Raw genomic sequence first — 14,598 nt, forward strand, 5'->3', positions numbered from 1 at the left:
CAATCTATTTCTATACTAACGACCAAACAAAATGATATATTTCCCTGTTTCGGAGAATACTACGAAGGGGAGACAAACAAGGGCCGATAAACCATGAAGAAATCTTTCCCTTTGGTAACTAGGCGATTTTTGCGAGGAAATCAAAGTACTGTTACACCCTGTGTCCCCAGTCGGTGAAGCCAACTAAGAAAACATCATTGAGTATTTTAAAAAACACACTGCATCATTCGCAGTAATAAATATCTGCGAGATCAACGAGTTGTGTACAAGACTAAATAAACTGAAGGCAAAGACTACCGATTACATGTCATGAGACACCATCCTTTATAGTAGCCGTGTTTTCTAACCACATCTTGATGTGTTTAGATGCAAGAAATATCGTTAAAAAAGCTGAGTGTAAAACATTACTTGGCTCACCCAAATGGCTAATAATTGTCCAGGAAATTCATTTCGTTTTTTTAAATGCTGATCGTAGCTTGAAAGTCAAATCAATGATAAAGTGTGATATTTAAGTAATAACACATGAGAGCGAGGGCAAGATCACGATTTATTGCCTGCCCAAGGGATGGTTGTCATGATCGAAATATTGATGATGCCCGAGCCGTAGGCGAGGGCATCATCAATATTCGATCATGACCACCAGCCCGAGGGCAGGCAAAAAATCGTGATCTTGCCCTAGCTCTCATGTGTTATTCTTTTTATTACACCGAACAAACTTCTTCGAGTACATATCGCCTTTCGGCATGAGTCCGGACCTCAGCGTAAAATGTTGTCAGTGCCAAGTCTAGGGTTGCCGCTGAAAGTTTGCCGATCTCCTCGGTCGCGTATCCAAATTTGTTGCTTGCATAGTCGCTGAACACAGAAATTGCATTCCTTGTTGCCATTTTCGTTTGTTTGCTGTTTACTTGCATCAAAATATCGTCTAACTGTGCCGGTGACAGCTCTGCATGACGTTTCGCAGCGATAGTATAGTAGCAAGTACAAGCGAACGACAACTTGTTATGCGCAGAAACGAAGCGCAGTAAGTAAAATGACGTCATTCATGTAATATCAAATGCAGAGGGCATCATCACGTTCGCAGAGGGCATCATCACGTTCTAAATGGCTAATTATTGTCCAGGAAATTCATTTCCTTTTTTAAATGCTGATCGTAGCTTGAATTTCAAATCAATGATAAAGTGTGATATTTAAGTAATAACACATGAGAGCGAGGGCAAGATCACGATTTATTGCCTGCCCAAGGGATGGTTGTCATAATCGAAATATTGATGATGCCCGAGCCGTAGGCGAGGGCATCATCAATATTTCGATCATGACCACCAGCCGAGGGCAGGCAAAAAATCGTGATCTTGCCCTAGCTCTCATGTGTTATTCTTTTTATTACACCGAACAAACTTCTTCGAGTACATATCGCCTTTCGGCATGAGTCCGGACCTCAGCGTAAAATGTTGTCAGTGCCAAGTCTAGGGTTGCCGCTGAAAGTTTGCCGATCTCCTCGGTCGCGTATCCAAATTTGTTGCTTGCATAGTCGCTGAACACAGAAATTGCATTCCTTGTTGCCATTTTCGTTCGTTTGCTGTTTACTTGCATCAAAATATCGTCTAACTGTGCCGGTGACAGCTCTGCATGACGGTTTCGCAGCGATAGTATAGTAGCAAGTACAAGCGAACGACAACTTGTTATGCGCAGAAACGAAGCGCAGTAAGTAAAATGACGTCATCCATGTAATATCAAATGCAGAGGGCATCATCACGTTCGCAGAGGGCATCATCACGTTCTTTTACATGTCACGCGAGTCGTGTTTAACCAATGGCAGTGCACGCTGAATGAGTGAGGTGTAATATACCATCATGTTTAATAGAGGAAATACATTCTCACAAATATACCAACTAACCCAACTGCCCTCCTGCCCTTTGACTGCATGCATGTTTGCATCAATGCCTGTCAATCTGTAGACATAATTGCCTACCAACCTATATTCACACATACATTTTAATATGCCTGAAACACAATAGAGAAAGTCGATTCTGCTTGTATCACTAACAACGAATGTTGGCAAGCAAGGTCTTCAATCGATTTCTCTTTTGTATTCTTGAATTGGGCCATATGAGAGGAATTGAACCTAATCCTCTTACAAAGCTTTGACATCTAATACCGACTTAATCGAGAAAATAGTTTCCAGGAAATTGGTGGCATTAAATTGCCCAAGTATCTTTGGTTCTTCGTCACTTGTAACCACAATTTTGCCATTCTTTATATATGAGAATACTGATATATGACCCTATTGATATAAGAATGTTTCATCCCTAGTTAAGACTGAGCTGAAATCAAACTTATCGTGTCAGCGAAACATCACGCATACATTTTGCTATAAAATGTTACTCATTGTTCAGAATACTAGAACACTGTCACCGCTTACTAATAGAAATGCCTCTGTGTCGATACATTTTGATCCTATCTAATAGTATTTCATGTGTGGCTTATACTGCAACATCAACTATCCTGGCCTTTTCTTTCTTTATTTCTTTCTTTCTTTCTTTTCTTTCTTTCTTTCTTTCTTTCTTTCTTTACAGCAGACGAAAGTGATTGCCTGTCAAGAAGCAGTATGAATGACCAAGAGTCAGATGCCGCTGCTAAGCCAGGTAAATTTGACTTTCGACATAAAATACAGATGTTTTTCTGGAGAATTAGATTTGATTTGATTTTCGACCTCGAAGCCCAAAGGAGCTTGCTGTAATCAATTGAAAGATGTTACCAGTGGCGAAACGTTCAAGCTTGTCATATGAAAAAAATAGATAATTTACAGAACCAAAAAGCTAAATGGTCACATTTCTGTCTTTGCTCTCAAGCCAGTCTGATTGCCCACATTTGTAGGTAGGTGAATATATGCTGGAATCATTCACATTCGGAGTAAACCTTGCAGGTGTTATCGAGTCCGTATGGCATCATCAATATTTCGCTCGGACAATGCGCAATCTCGCGTATCAAATCCTAAATGGTTATATTCCGGCACTACGCCTTTTGAAAGTAACAATCTGGAGACCATATACTGTAAAATTGGAACCAACACGGGGTTAAGCGACACCCTGCAAGCAAAATGGATTTTGTAGATTTGCTCCAGAATGCTAGATAAATGTTCGAAAGGAAGAACTCTCCTGACAACACTTGTACTTGGATGAGAAACTGTCATTGAAAAAATTGGCTCCTTTGTTAAGTTCTCTGTATTTTTGAATTTTTTCTACAGTTTTTATATTTATATTGTTATATATTTAATGTCTCCTTATTAACTTGTCTTTTGTGGAGAGTCGCTTGCTATAGATGCCAAACAACCTGTGTGACTCATCCTGACATCACGTCAAAGCTAAATGAATGAATAAGTAAATTAACAAATAAATGATGAGAACAGCCTGAGTCACGTTAAATTGGTCATTTGGTTTGATATACACAAATTTTATCGTTACAGTTGAAGGGCAAAGGCGAAAGAATATAACGTGTCAGTAAGGAAATGTTTCGCACAGCATGTGATGTGAACTGTGTGAAATTTAACTCTACTTGTAAATCTAAATTTGTAAATGTGAATCCAGGCATTGATGGCAATGGTGCTTCTCGACAATACACCAAGAATTTCAGTAGTTTCGTGTTGTGCATGTCTTTAAAGAAATTGAGATTTTATTTAGTATTGCATTCTTCATGCTCGACAATGATTGCATCCCAGGAACGATGATTAATTAATGGTAATGAGCTTATGTAACGTAATAACATTAACGTTGCCCGTTTCGTTTGTACAGTTCCAGATAGTGATCAACACAGCTCTAACAACATCGAGATGGAGAAAGATCAAGCAACTTTTGGCCGAACAAGTAAGTTGATACACTATTGTTTAACTTAATAGTGACATAAAATCTTACTGAAAACCATTTTGTATGATAGACAACGCTTTTCGTAGAATGAAGACTAAAATATCCAGTCGTGTATCGGTACTCTGCCAACTCAAACTTGGGCTGGATTCGGCCGAGCACCGACACACGACGAAATCTTTCAGTCTGCACAAAATGTTTAGTCGTTTTGTCGGTCTGTTTGAGGGTTCCGTTAGCCATTCGATGTTATATAGTTTTGAAGACCTGTGAACCTCGAAAGTCCGTATGCTTCTTTTAATCTCACATTACAAGCTTAATTGTATTTGGCAACGAATTGTACAATCTGTATCTGCTGCAAACTCGCTTTTCGCGGGCTTCGAATAACATAAAGTTTCGTCATATTGTTATGTGTTTGAATGATATCCATGGCAAATATGTTGTCGTCCCTGCTGATAAAGCGGCCAATAACATTGTATTTGTCTGTAAGAAGTATTATTTTGAATGTCTTATAGACGAACTTGGTGTAACGAAGACCACCACCAACTCCACTTACAGACAATCAATGTTCAACAAATCTGAAATTTTGGCAAACCATAAGTCATTCATGGATAATTTTAATATTACAACACAGGATGACCATAATAAGTTGCCTAGCTTATACTAAATACCAAAGCTCAACAAAACACCTTACAAAGCTAGGTTTATCGCAGGATCTTCAAAATTTTCAACAACAGAGTTATCGAAGATACTGACTTCTGTTCTTTGTACTGTTAAACGGGGACTTCAAGCTTACTGTGATGTTGTCTTCTCGGAGTGGTATAAATCAAATGTGGATATTAAAAATTTCGAAGGAACTCTTAGAAAATTTTAATTCAAGATCTGTTTCAAAATTAACGTATATTAAAACTTTCGATTTTTCCACATTGTGTACCAATATACCACATGATACATTGAAAGAACGCTTGAAAAACATCATCAACCAAGCATTTTTCTACAAACGGTTCACGCCGTTACAAATATGTGATATAAGGGTATAATTATACATATTTTGTTAAATATATTACTAACGCTAAAGTGTTTATACCGAGAAAGACATTATCAGTATGCTTGATTTCCTCATCGACAACATATTTGTTGAATTTGGAGGACACATTTCCAACATTGTATAGAACTTCCCATGGGCACAAATGTGCTTTCTTACTTGCCGACTTATTTCTGTTCTCATACAAGGCAGAATTTATCCAGAACCTCATCAAACAGAAAAAGGTCTCTGTAGCTGGAACTTTCAACCTTACATTTAGATACATAGACGATGTTATTTCAATGATTTATGCTTCAGAATTGGATATTAAAGAAACTACAAAGAAACTTAAGAAACTACAGAAACGGCCTCTTCTACTTCATATCTGGACATTTTACTTGAATTTGACTCTAATGGTCATTTTTCTACTAGGCTATATGACAAGAAAGATGATTTTAACTTTAGTATAACCATTTTTCCACACCTCATTAGTAATATTCCACTCTCACCAGCTTATGGGGTATACAATTCCCAGATTATTAGATATGCAAGAGCATGCAGTTCATATGGTGATTTTGTAGAGAGACATGGCCATCTCTCTTAAAACTGTTAAATCAAGTTTACACCAGAGCAAGACTTGTCTCTACATTCAAACGCTTTTTTGGCAGGTATCGCAAGGTGTGTAGATAAATACAATATTTCTCTTCGACAAATGATCACTGATGGCATCGGTGACATTGGGCCTTAGTTAGTGACCACTACCTATCTGACTTACAGACGGGTATTTGACACAGACTTATATGGCGGGTGCCACATGTGGGGCAGGATGCGTTTACTATTTTAGAAACACCTAACATCACTTCTTGGTCTTTTGGCCAGAGGTCCAAATATCTTTCTTTCAAGAATTTGACTTTGTTTTTGTACCGTCTATTTACTCTCTGTTCTGTGCTGTTGTGTGTCTATGTTTACAACTTTTGTCTCACGAATTCTGACCTAAATGTTATTGGACTAGGGTTGGTATGATTGCGATTATTTTAGGACTTCTTGAACGTTTTCTTTCATTCTTCGTTAAATGTGTATTATTTTGTGTAATTGAAAAAACTGAAAGCCAGTGATCTATTTGATTGGCTTATGGGGCTCACTTTCTTCAATTGTGACTGCATCAAAAACAAAATCACGCATGCTCAGAGGGGATATTATCTTGTTACACTGTGTTGAATATCCGTTTATTCCCTTGCTATAAAAAGAAAAAGACAACACTACAAATCTGGCTGTTAGCTTTGTATAGTTATACTACTCTACATTCTCTTTTCATAAAAATATCACAGAATGCTCTCATTTCATAGCCCTTGATATTCCTTGATATAGCTATTCTTCGTTATTTTACTACAGCTGATGGTGCAGGCTCGTCCGGAAGTATTTCTGCGTCCGAGACAGTGCATGTTACGAAATCGGGTAAATTTACCTTTTGGCTTTTAAATGATAGTTTCTTTCTTCAATATTTGGCCAGTTTTTATCTCTGTAGCGAATAAAACTCCACGAATCTGAAAGATTAACGTGTCAAACTGCTCGAGTGCATCTCATAAAAACGCTGCCTAAGTGATGTACGTAGCGAAATCAGTTAAAATTTGCTGAATGTTTTCTACTTAGCTGTTTGCTTAACGAATTATATCTGTCCATTAGCTTTCCATTTCCTTTTGTGATGTTACCTCTAAATGTTCCTATATGTCTCCCAGTATATTACTACCCTCAGAATTAGAGAGCGAAGCCACTGCAGTGAACTGCAATAAAACTGCTCACACTAATTAGTTTCAGCTGTAGCCAGCTGGCAAAGTCGACAACATTGTATGTCCCATGCAGACAGTATGTCTGGGGAAGTTGAAATAAAAAAGATTTGTACATGGACCAGTGCATGGTAATGTTACATTGTATCTTAATCTTGAACACAGGGTGCCAATCGTAAACTCTCATTTACAACTCGAGCCTCAGACAGAGCTAGTTTTGCCTTTGTACAAGCAGACTCTTTGGTCTTTATCAAGTAGCCTTGTTCAACACCAAAGTGGCCACGGCTACAGCTGAAACTAATTAGTGTAAGCAGTTTTATTGCAGTTCACTGCAGTGGCTTCGCGCTCTATTACTGCAAATGGTTGTACCATTTCCTGTCCGTCGCATTTTAATTGGTCGAGCTGAACCACGTGACTGACCACAAATACACAGTAATGGTTTGTTTTCTTGCCCGTGAATATGAATACTAACAACTCACATTATCGTAAACATCGTAGTTTTACAGCTAAAACGTAAATTTTTATTCGTACAAAGATCATAATCAATCACCAAAACAAATTGGAACACTTGTGGGCCAAGTTTAGCCTTTTTTTTTGAAAAATCTCCGGATTTGCAAAATTTTTACAGCGTGCACTACTCACTGGCAAGTTCTGAGGCTCCGTTGTCGTTCCCATGGGGAATTTTTGTAAATTTTGACGGTTTTAGGGGCTCGAAGAAAGCCAAAATTAACGGGCTCGGCAAGGCTCGCCCGTTAATTTTTGGCTTTCCTCTCGCCCTTGCCCATATAAAAAGGTTAATTGTTAGGGTGTCGCCCGTTATTTCTGTGGTATGTCGCATGTGTGTACCTTTTCGCATCCAAATCTCAATCCCTATACCCGAGCAAAAGATTGTAAAATTATTTTTGTTGCCAACTAAAATTGTTTAAAAAACTGATTTGCTTTCTTAGACAACAGCCGCATGAAAATTGTCGACAGCTTTTTGTACTATTATTCTATTTTCTGCTACAGGTGAGAGTATCCCAGTCATTTTTGAAGTTCAAGGCGGTACTCCAGGCAACGGTCAGGATATGGCTGGAGTAGAAAGACAATTATTCGACACTCGAGAGCAAGCTGTAGTCCATGAAGCAATTAGACTGGCAGTGGAAGATGTTGAACCTGACATCGAGGTAAGCGATGGTGAAGAAGGCTCCATCAGGTACAACGTAATATGTAAAACATCGAAAGCACTGCAAGGTTTATGGCGACGCTACCAAAGTGGTGAATTACGTAAGATAGTCCAGGAGACCTTGATCACACCAGAGGTGTTACGTAAAGTGAACGCCATTTGCATCAGGATGAGAGTCGTCATCGATTACAGTGTATACAAACAAACTCTCCAACGATTGAAATCTCGAGAAAACATAGGTAAATACCATCAACAATGCTGCACCAGTGAATTACTCTGTCAGACTTTTCTATTGGATGAACGATTCACACTATGGCACACATATATTTATGTCTATAGGCTAAGCATATCCTGTAGGATGAAGTTTAATCAAAACAATAAACATTGAAGTTGTGTCATTAAGGAATTGTGTCCAAAATGGTGTGTTGTCGCACGATTGATTCAAATATTTGAACCGTATATGACAATATAGCTATATGTCGAATAATAGTTTCAAGAACCGCCCGAGCAAGCACATCAAACTTTACTGCAGCGCGTCGGTAAGGATTGTCCTTGGATAACACCCTTAGGCTATCAAAGTGTGTTAATGTGCATAGTCTGACAATACCCGTAGTTTGATAATGCTACAGTAGTTACAAACGTAAATGCCCTGTTCATGACGAAACCTTTCCCATAGCTATGTGACATGCTCTTTCGAAGTGCTAAGGCATGTATACTACCGGTTCTATCGGAGTCAAAATGGCAAACCCAAGAGAGAATACGCTCTTTCTGAAATTTGGAAACACCGTGTTTGTCGGTATTCATCAGGGTCCATTCTATAAAGTCCTTACCTGGACTGACATGCCCCTCAGACGATAATAAACCATTATGCCGAGATGGGAATATAATGTTACATATAAACGTAATCGTTCGATTACTCACGTCTTCGATGATGGGTGTTGTTAGTACCGAGTTTCATTTTAGTATGAGGCTGACCTATATGTGTCGCACTGATATATAAGCTTACAGAGTCTAGTTTCCAGCTAATTCTGATATCGATTTAGCGGTATGCATGTATCATAAAATTTTCCAGCTACGGAAGATTATAAACAATACACAATTCTGATTAAAAATATCGGTAAGGAGTTTGATATGGAATGCATTTTAAGAGCACTTTAAGCAACAATCAAAGTTGTGCGTTACCTATACATCAATTTGGAACATGTTTCTCGCAATATTGAATGCCAATTTTTGTCATAATTTTGTTTGGAGAAATTTATACCCAAATCCTGTATACCAACATAAAGTAGGTATTAATGCAAATTTAAAGTCTGTCATGTATCTTCATAGCGGCATGTTAATTGTAAATTTGTTACCAGTGAGCGTATGGGAATAGTTCAGAACTGTCCACAGCATTCACATGTCAAATACAACAACTCTGTGACGAAGCAATTTTTTATTTGTCATAATAGTAACATAAAACAATTCGATTAAGCCATTATATTATGTAACAAAGTTATAATTGTGGACCTTTAGCAGAAAAGGGAAAGGAAACATCAGTCGAAGGACAAGAAACGGTAAATAAGAGCAAACGACCTGCAAAGATATCAGATGGTGACCTCATCAGTGTTTTGAAAAATGAAAAGAGGGACCTGCGCGAGGAGATAGAGATGTTGAAGAAGATGTTCGATGTTAGTCAGAAAGAAGCGAAGAAGCTACTTGTTGAGAAAGAAAAGAAAGGTTAGTAAATACTGAGTTTTACTTTAGCATGAGAATGACCTGTAAGTGTCTTATAAAGCACTCTTATAAAAGCTTTCAGAGTCAAGTTCTCAGCTGATTTTTAAAGAGATTCACCGATATAAAGTATTTCAAGCTTTAGAAGTGAATGCACAAAACACAATTTTCAAGATAAATATCTGTTCGGAGTTTAGGATAAAATAATCTGAGGTAGGCGTTAGAACACACTCGTTTTGAACATATTTCTCGCAATATTGCATGCGCAAGTTGTGTCAAATTTGCGTTTGGAGAATTTTTTGTACCCACATACAGTGGGGACTGATGCTAGTTTAAAGTCGTTTGTGCACCTTTAAAGTGGAATGTAAGCTGGAAAATTGATATGGTTGAGTGTTGATGGATTGAAACATTTCAGAACTGTCCAAAGAATTCGCGTGTCAACCAAATAACCAAAACCTCAATTTTCCGATGTAGCAGTTTTTAATCTGTCATAAAAGTAACATAAAGCAACATATTATGTAACAAAGTTATCATTGTATACCTGCAAAAGATTTGGGAACGGAGACATTAACCGAAGCAGAAAAAACGGTAAATGAGAGCAAACGACCTCCGAAGATATCAGATGTTGACCGCATCAATACTTTGGAAAAGCAAAACAAGGAGCAACGCGATGAGATAGAGACGTTGAAGGCCAGCTCAGATAATCAGAGAGAACAGATGGAGCTACGTATTGAGAAACACACGAAAGATATGACGGAAATATTGAGAGAGTTACATGATCTGAAGTCGGAGAAAACAGCCTTTGAAGGTATTTGGTGCAAACACGATTCCTTTTCAAAGCATATTATACCAAAAATGCCATAAATAGGATCCTTTAATGTAATGTTTATTTACATCCATAAAAATGCAAAGCCGAGAAAGATAAAGGACAAACCTAATTTTCCACTGACATATGATGATGTGAAGTAAGAAAAATCCCTTTCTACCTTCCTGCTGGGGATATTGTTATTATATGACATCAGCTCATCTTTATGTCGTTTTACATCTAGAATGTAAGAAAGTAGGAAAACAGTTCGGTCGATGCACTACATTATGTAACAAAGTTTCCATTGTTGACCTCCAGCAGAAAAGGTAAAGGAGACATTAACCGAAGCACAAGAAAGGGTAAATGAGAGCAAACGACCTGCCAAGACATCAGATTCTGACCGCATAAGTATTGTAGAAAATCAAAACAAGGAGCAACGTGTGGAGATAGAGACGCTGAAGACCATCTCAGATAATCAGAAAGAAACGATGAAGCTACTTATTGAGAAACACAATAAAGATATGACGGAAATATCGAGAAAGATACATGTTCTGAAGTCAGAGAAAACAGCTTTTGAAGGTATTTTTGCGCAAACTCGATTCCTCTTCAAAGCATATTACACAAAAAGTGCCATGAATAGGATCCGTGAATGTAATTTATATTTACATGCATAAAGATGCGAAACCGGTAAAACTTAAGGACAAAATCTAATTTTCAACTGACATATGATGATTTGAAGTGAGAAAATCCCATTCCTACCTTCCTGCTGGGGATGATGTTATTATATGATATCGGCTCATCTCTATGTCTTTTTACATCCAGAGTGTAAGAAAGTGGGCACCAATTCAAAGCATTTAACAACGTCAAACGTCTATTCAGGGTATACAGCCATGCATTTCAAGAATGGCCGAAAGATCGCGTTACGTTCACTATGTCCATACAGAGCAATACATATATTCCGTATAATTATATCTATTAACGTCTTTCCTTCACGTAATTGCTTAAAGGAATAATTAATTACCTTGGTGAAAAGATCATAACGTTATGACAAAAAGACTAACACTAATCTGCTAAAATGATAAGTAAGTACTTGAGCTTTTTGTTTACTAATTCATTAAGTAATTTATTCATTTGTCGTACGTTTGTTCATTCATTGCAGATTTTGTATGCGATGGGAGCGGAATGATGATTATTGGAGGCCATGGCAGCAAACCAGGCCAATTTGACCATCCGAGTGGAATAGCTGTTGATCACAATGGGGATCTGATCATTGCCGACAAGAGTAACCGTAGAGTTCAAATTATTGATTGGTATGGCAAGTGTAAATGTGTAAATGTCTTTGACGAGTACCAGGGAGTGTTTAGACCACGTGATGTTGCTTTGTCTTCTGATGGCGTGTATATTGTCACTGATCATGGGGAAATGAAAGTTATGGCTGTTGACCAAAACAGTGAAATAATAGCTGAATTTGGTAAAGACATAAACCCCTATGGCATTACATTGTCAAAGGATGGCTATGTACTCGTCAATGATCGTGAACATGACTGTGTAAAAAAATACACAAAAGATGGAAAGAAATTGGCGAGCTTCGGCTTTACTGGTAATGGGAAAGGCCAGTTCAATTTCCCATGGTCAGTTGCCGTTAACAGTAAGAATCAAATATTAGTATCAGACCAAAATAATCACCGTGTGCAATTACTGAGTTCTGATGGAGAATATCTGAATTCTCTTGGTTCGAAAGGGTCAGGGCAAGGTCAGTTGAAATTTCCTTTTGGCATCGATGTTGATAACAATGACAACGTCTATGTTTGTGATTATGGTAATAGTAGAATTGTGCAGTTTTCAGCCGAAGGAGAATTCCTTCAAAATATCGGTGAAGGACAAGTTTCCCCAAGGTATGTTGCCGTTTATAAAGATGCAAGTCCACTGAGAGTGGCCGTAAGTGATTGGAATCAGGATTGTATCAAAGTTTTCTTTGTAAAATCCAAGTTGAGTAAAGAATGACTTATCTTGACAGGGGTATCTTTCCTTGTTTCAGTAACTGAAGTCATGTAAGCTTCTTCAGAATACGTGCAAGTAAGATAATAAGTCTACCTATCGCGTTGATTCCTGTTCTGAATATATGTGAAATAGATAAGATAAATAATCCTTTTGGGCAATGATTTAAGACATTTAATTCGATTTTTTGATCCTATGATTTTTATGAAGTTGAGATGCAAAGGAGAATCGAACGCGACGATAGAAATGTTTATACTTCTGAACGAAATAAAATCAGAGTAAGTCACATAATTACATGAAGCGTTTGATTATTGAGAGTGAGTTGTATTTCTGGTTTGTTTATGTTATCTTTATACCTGCTGGGAAAGCTATCTTGACATTGATTTTTATAATCTATAATTTATCATTTGGCAATTGTGATTAGTCTTTGAAAAATGTGGTATGCATATGCATATGAATTGTTGAACCTCGTCGCTTTTGACCTTGGAGTAAGGTTTCTTGCTACTTTTACGTATTATATCATAAGCAGTGCACACTTGAAACATGATTCAGTCTTTTAAAAGGTTTGTAAGTTTTGTTAATATTCTAGGAAGGTATAAATGTTCTGTCAATTTCACATGAGTGTGTTTTTAGAATTTGTGTGATTGATGTATTGTAATTTGACAGCCTGATGACGTGATCTAGATATGGATAGTAGTTGCATTTATTGCATTTTCAGGCCTCCGGCTCAAATACAAATTAAATAACATGTACAAAGAATAGAGCCATACAAAATAAACATATCTTGATATGGACTTAAAGAACTGTCCTTCTCCTACACAAAGCTTTGAATACAAATTTACAGAGTTTAAGTAAAAAACGGACTGTTTAAATAAGTCTTGTAAATTTAAGGAAATTTCTGAAATTCTTCCGGTAAGTATTTCTCTCTGAGATCTCTGTACAATGGACAGACTAGAACAAAACGATATTCATCTTCTATTTCACTAATGTTACATAACGTACAGATTCGATATTTTGTATCAACATTTTGTCGTCTCCCCTCTTCAATAGTCAGTGCCATAGATGAGCATCTGAGACGAGCAAGCTCAACAATATATTTCGCATTACGAGATAATAATAAATATTTTTTTCTGGTTTATTATTTTTTATTTTTATTATTATTATTTATTTATTTTTATTTTTTTCTGGTTTAAGTAACCTTTTAAAAGTAGCATAAGTACAAAGTTTGTGTTTCTGTGTAATTTCCATCATCTATTGTTGCTTACAACCATCAAAAACACGAGTTGTGAATTGTTACAGATTTGTGAGTTTTGTTAATATTCTATGAAGAGATAAATGTTCTGTATATTTCACAGGAGTGTGGGTCTAGAATTTGTGTGATTTATATATTCTAATTTGACAGCCTGATGACGTAATTTTGATGTGTCTCTGTTTTGATGAACCCTTGTGAAGAATGGCCAGTCTTCTCTCATACCTATGGCTCTTAACATTGAATAAACAACGTTCTTGTGATTATAATTGTTCATGATTTATTTTTCCTGAAAGGACAGATTGCGCCGACTTATTGTCGTATACTGTGGTTGTTGTTATACAGTTTGAGTCAAATTTCCTACCTTGGGCGAATTTTTCGCATTTGTTAGTCACCTTAAAAGAAATGACCTTTGACACATATGTGTGCTTCACACTATATTGTATTCTCATGAAAGTGGCGTTTATTCACAAACTCTCAGTGATTTATAGCATTTATACGATATATATCAACCGAAAATAAGTACTTCACGGCCTAATCCGACTCATTGATTTGTACTGTATCAAAAACTTCTCGTATTCTCAACTAAAGATGGCGCTCTTTGCTTATGAGGGTCACTTTAAGAGGTGATCCCCATATTCAAATCGTGGTCGGATATTGCACATCAATTACAGGGAGTCAAATTATTGATTATTTGAGGGACATCTTTAAAGGATTGTTGTTTGCATTTGTATTTACATTAGCAATGAAATAATACTTATAGAGTGATGAGCAACTTTTATATAAGCTGTATTATGACAGACAGTAAATACATATCCTTGCTATCGTGAAAAAGGCAGCAAACTTCACAAAATCCAACAATAAATATCAAACAAGAAGTATTTTGGCCTCAACAATCTCAGGTCCTGGGCAACTGAGCAATTACAACAATTGACATGAAAGTTGTTAAGATTATAATAAATCTGCACAACAAACAAATCAAATAAAAAAGAAACCTGTAATGTCT

General features: G+C 37.0%; 3 protein-coding genes across 3 annotated transcripts in view; all 3 read left to right on the forward strand.

Moving 5' to 3' along the window:
• LOC139129387 (uncharacterized) overlaps positions 1-12,634 on the forward strand; it is a 24,222-nt gene extending 11,588 nt beyond the window's left edge. Inside the window, exons 4-8 of the mRNA XM_070695022.1 lie at positions 2,574-2,642; positions 3,789-3,860; positions 7,671-8,066; positions 9,343-9,546; positions 11,505-12,634. Of these exons, the coding sequence (XP_070551123.1) occupies positions 2,574-2,642; positions 3,789-3,860; positions 7,671-8,066; positions 9,343-9,546; positions 11,505-12,349 (1,586 nt within the window). The 3' untranslated portion in view covers positions 12,350-12,634. The remainder of the gene's footprint in view (positions 1-2,573; positions 2,643-3,788; positions 3,861-7,670; positions 8,067-9,342; positions 9,547-11,504) is intronic.
• Positions 1-14,598, forward strand: part of LOC139129418 (uncharacterized) — a 304,872-nt gene that overhangs the window by 82,594 nt on the left and 207,680 nt on the right. The window lies entirely within an intron of this gene.
• Positions 1-14,598, forward strand: part of LOC139129421 (E3 ubiquitin-protein ligase TRIM71-like) — a 195,313-nt gene that overhangs the window by 69,671 nt on the left and 111,044 nt on the right. The gene's annotated exons all lie outside the window — the stretch shown is intronic.

The sequence above is a fragment of the Ptychodera flava genome, chromosome 3, assembly GCF_041260155.1.
Source record: "Ptychodera flava strain L36383 chromosome 3, AS_Pfla_20210202, whole genome shotgun sequence".
Taxonomy (NCBI): Eukaryota; Metazoa; Hemichordata; class Enteropneusta; family Ptychoderidae; genus Ptychodera; species Ptychodera flava.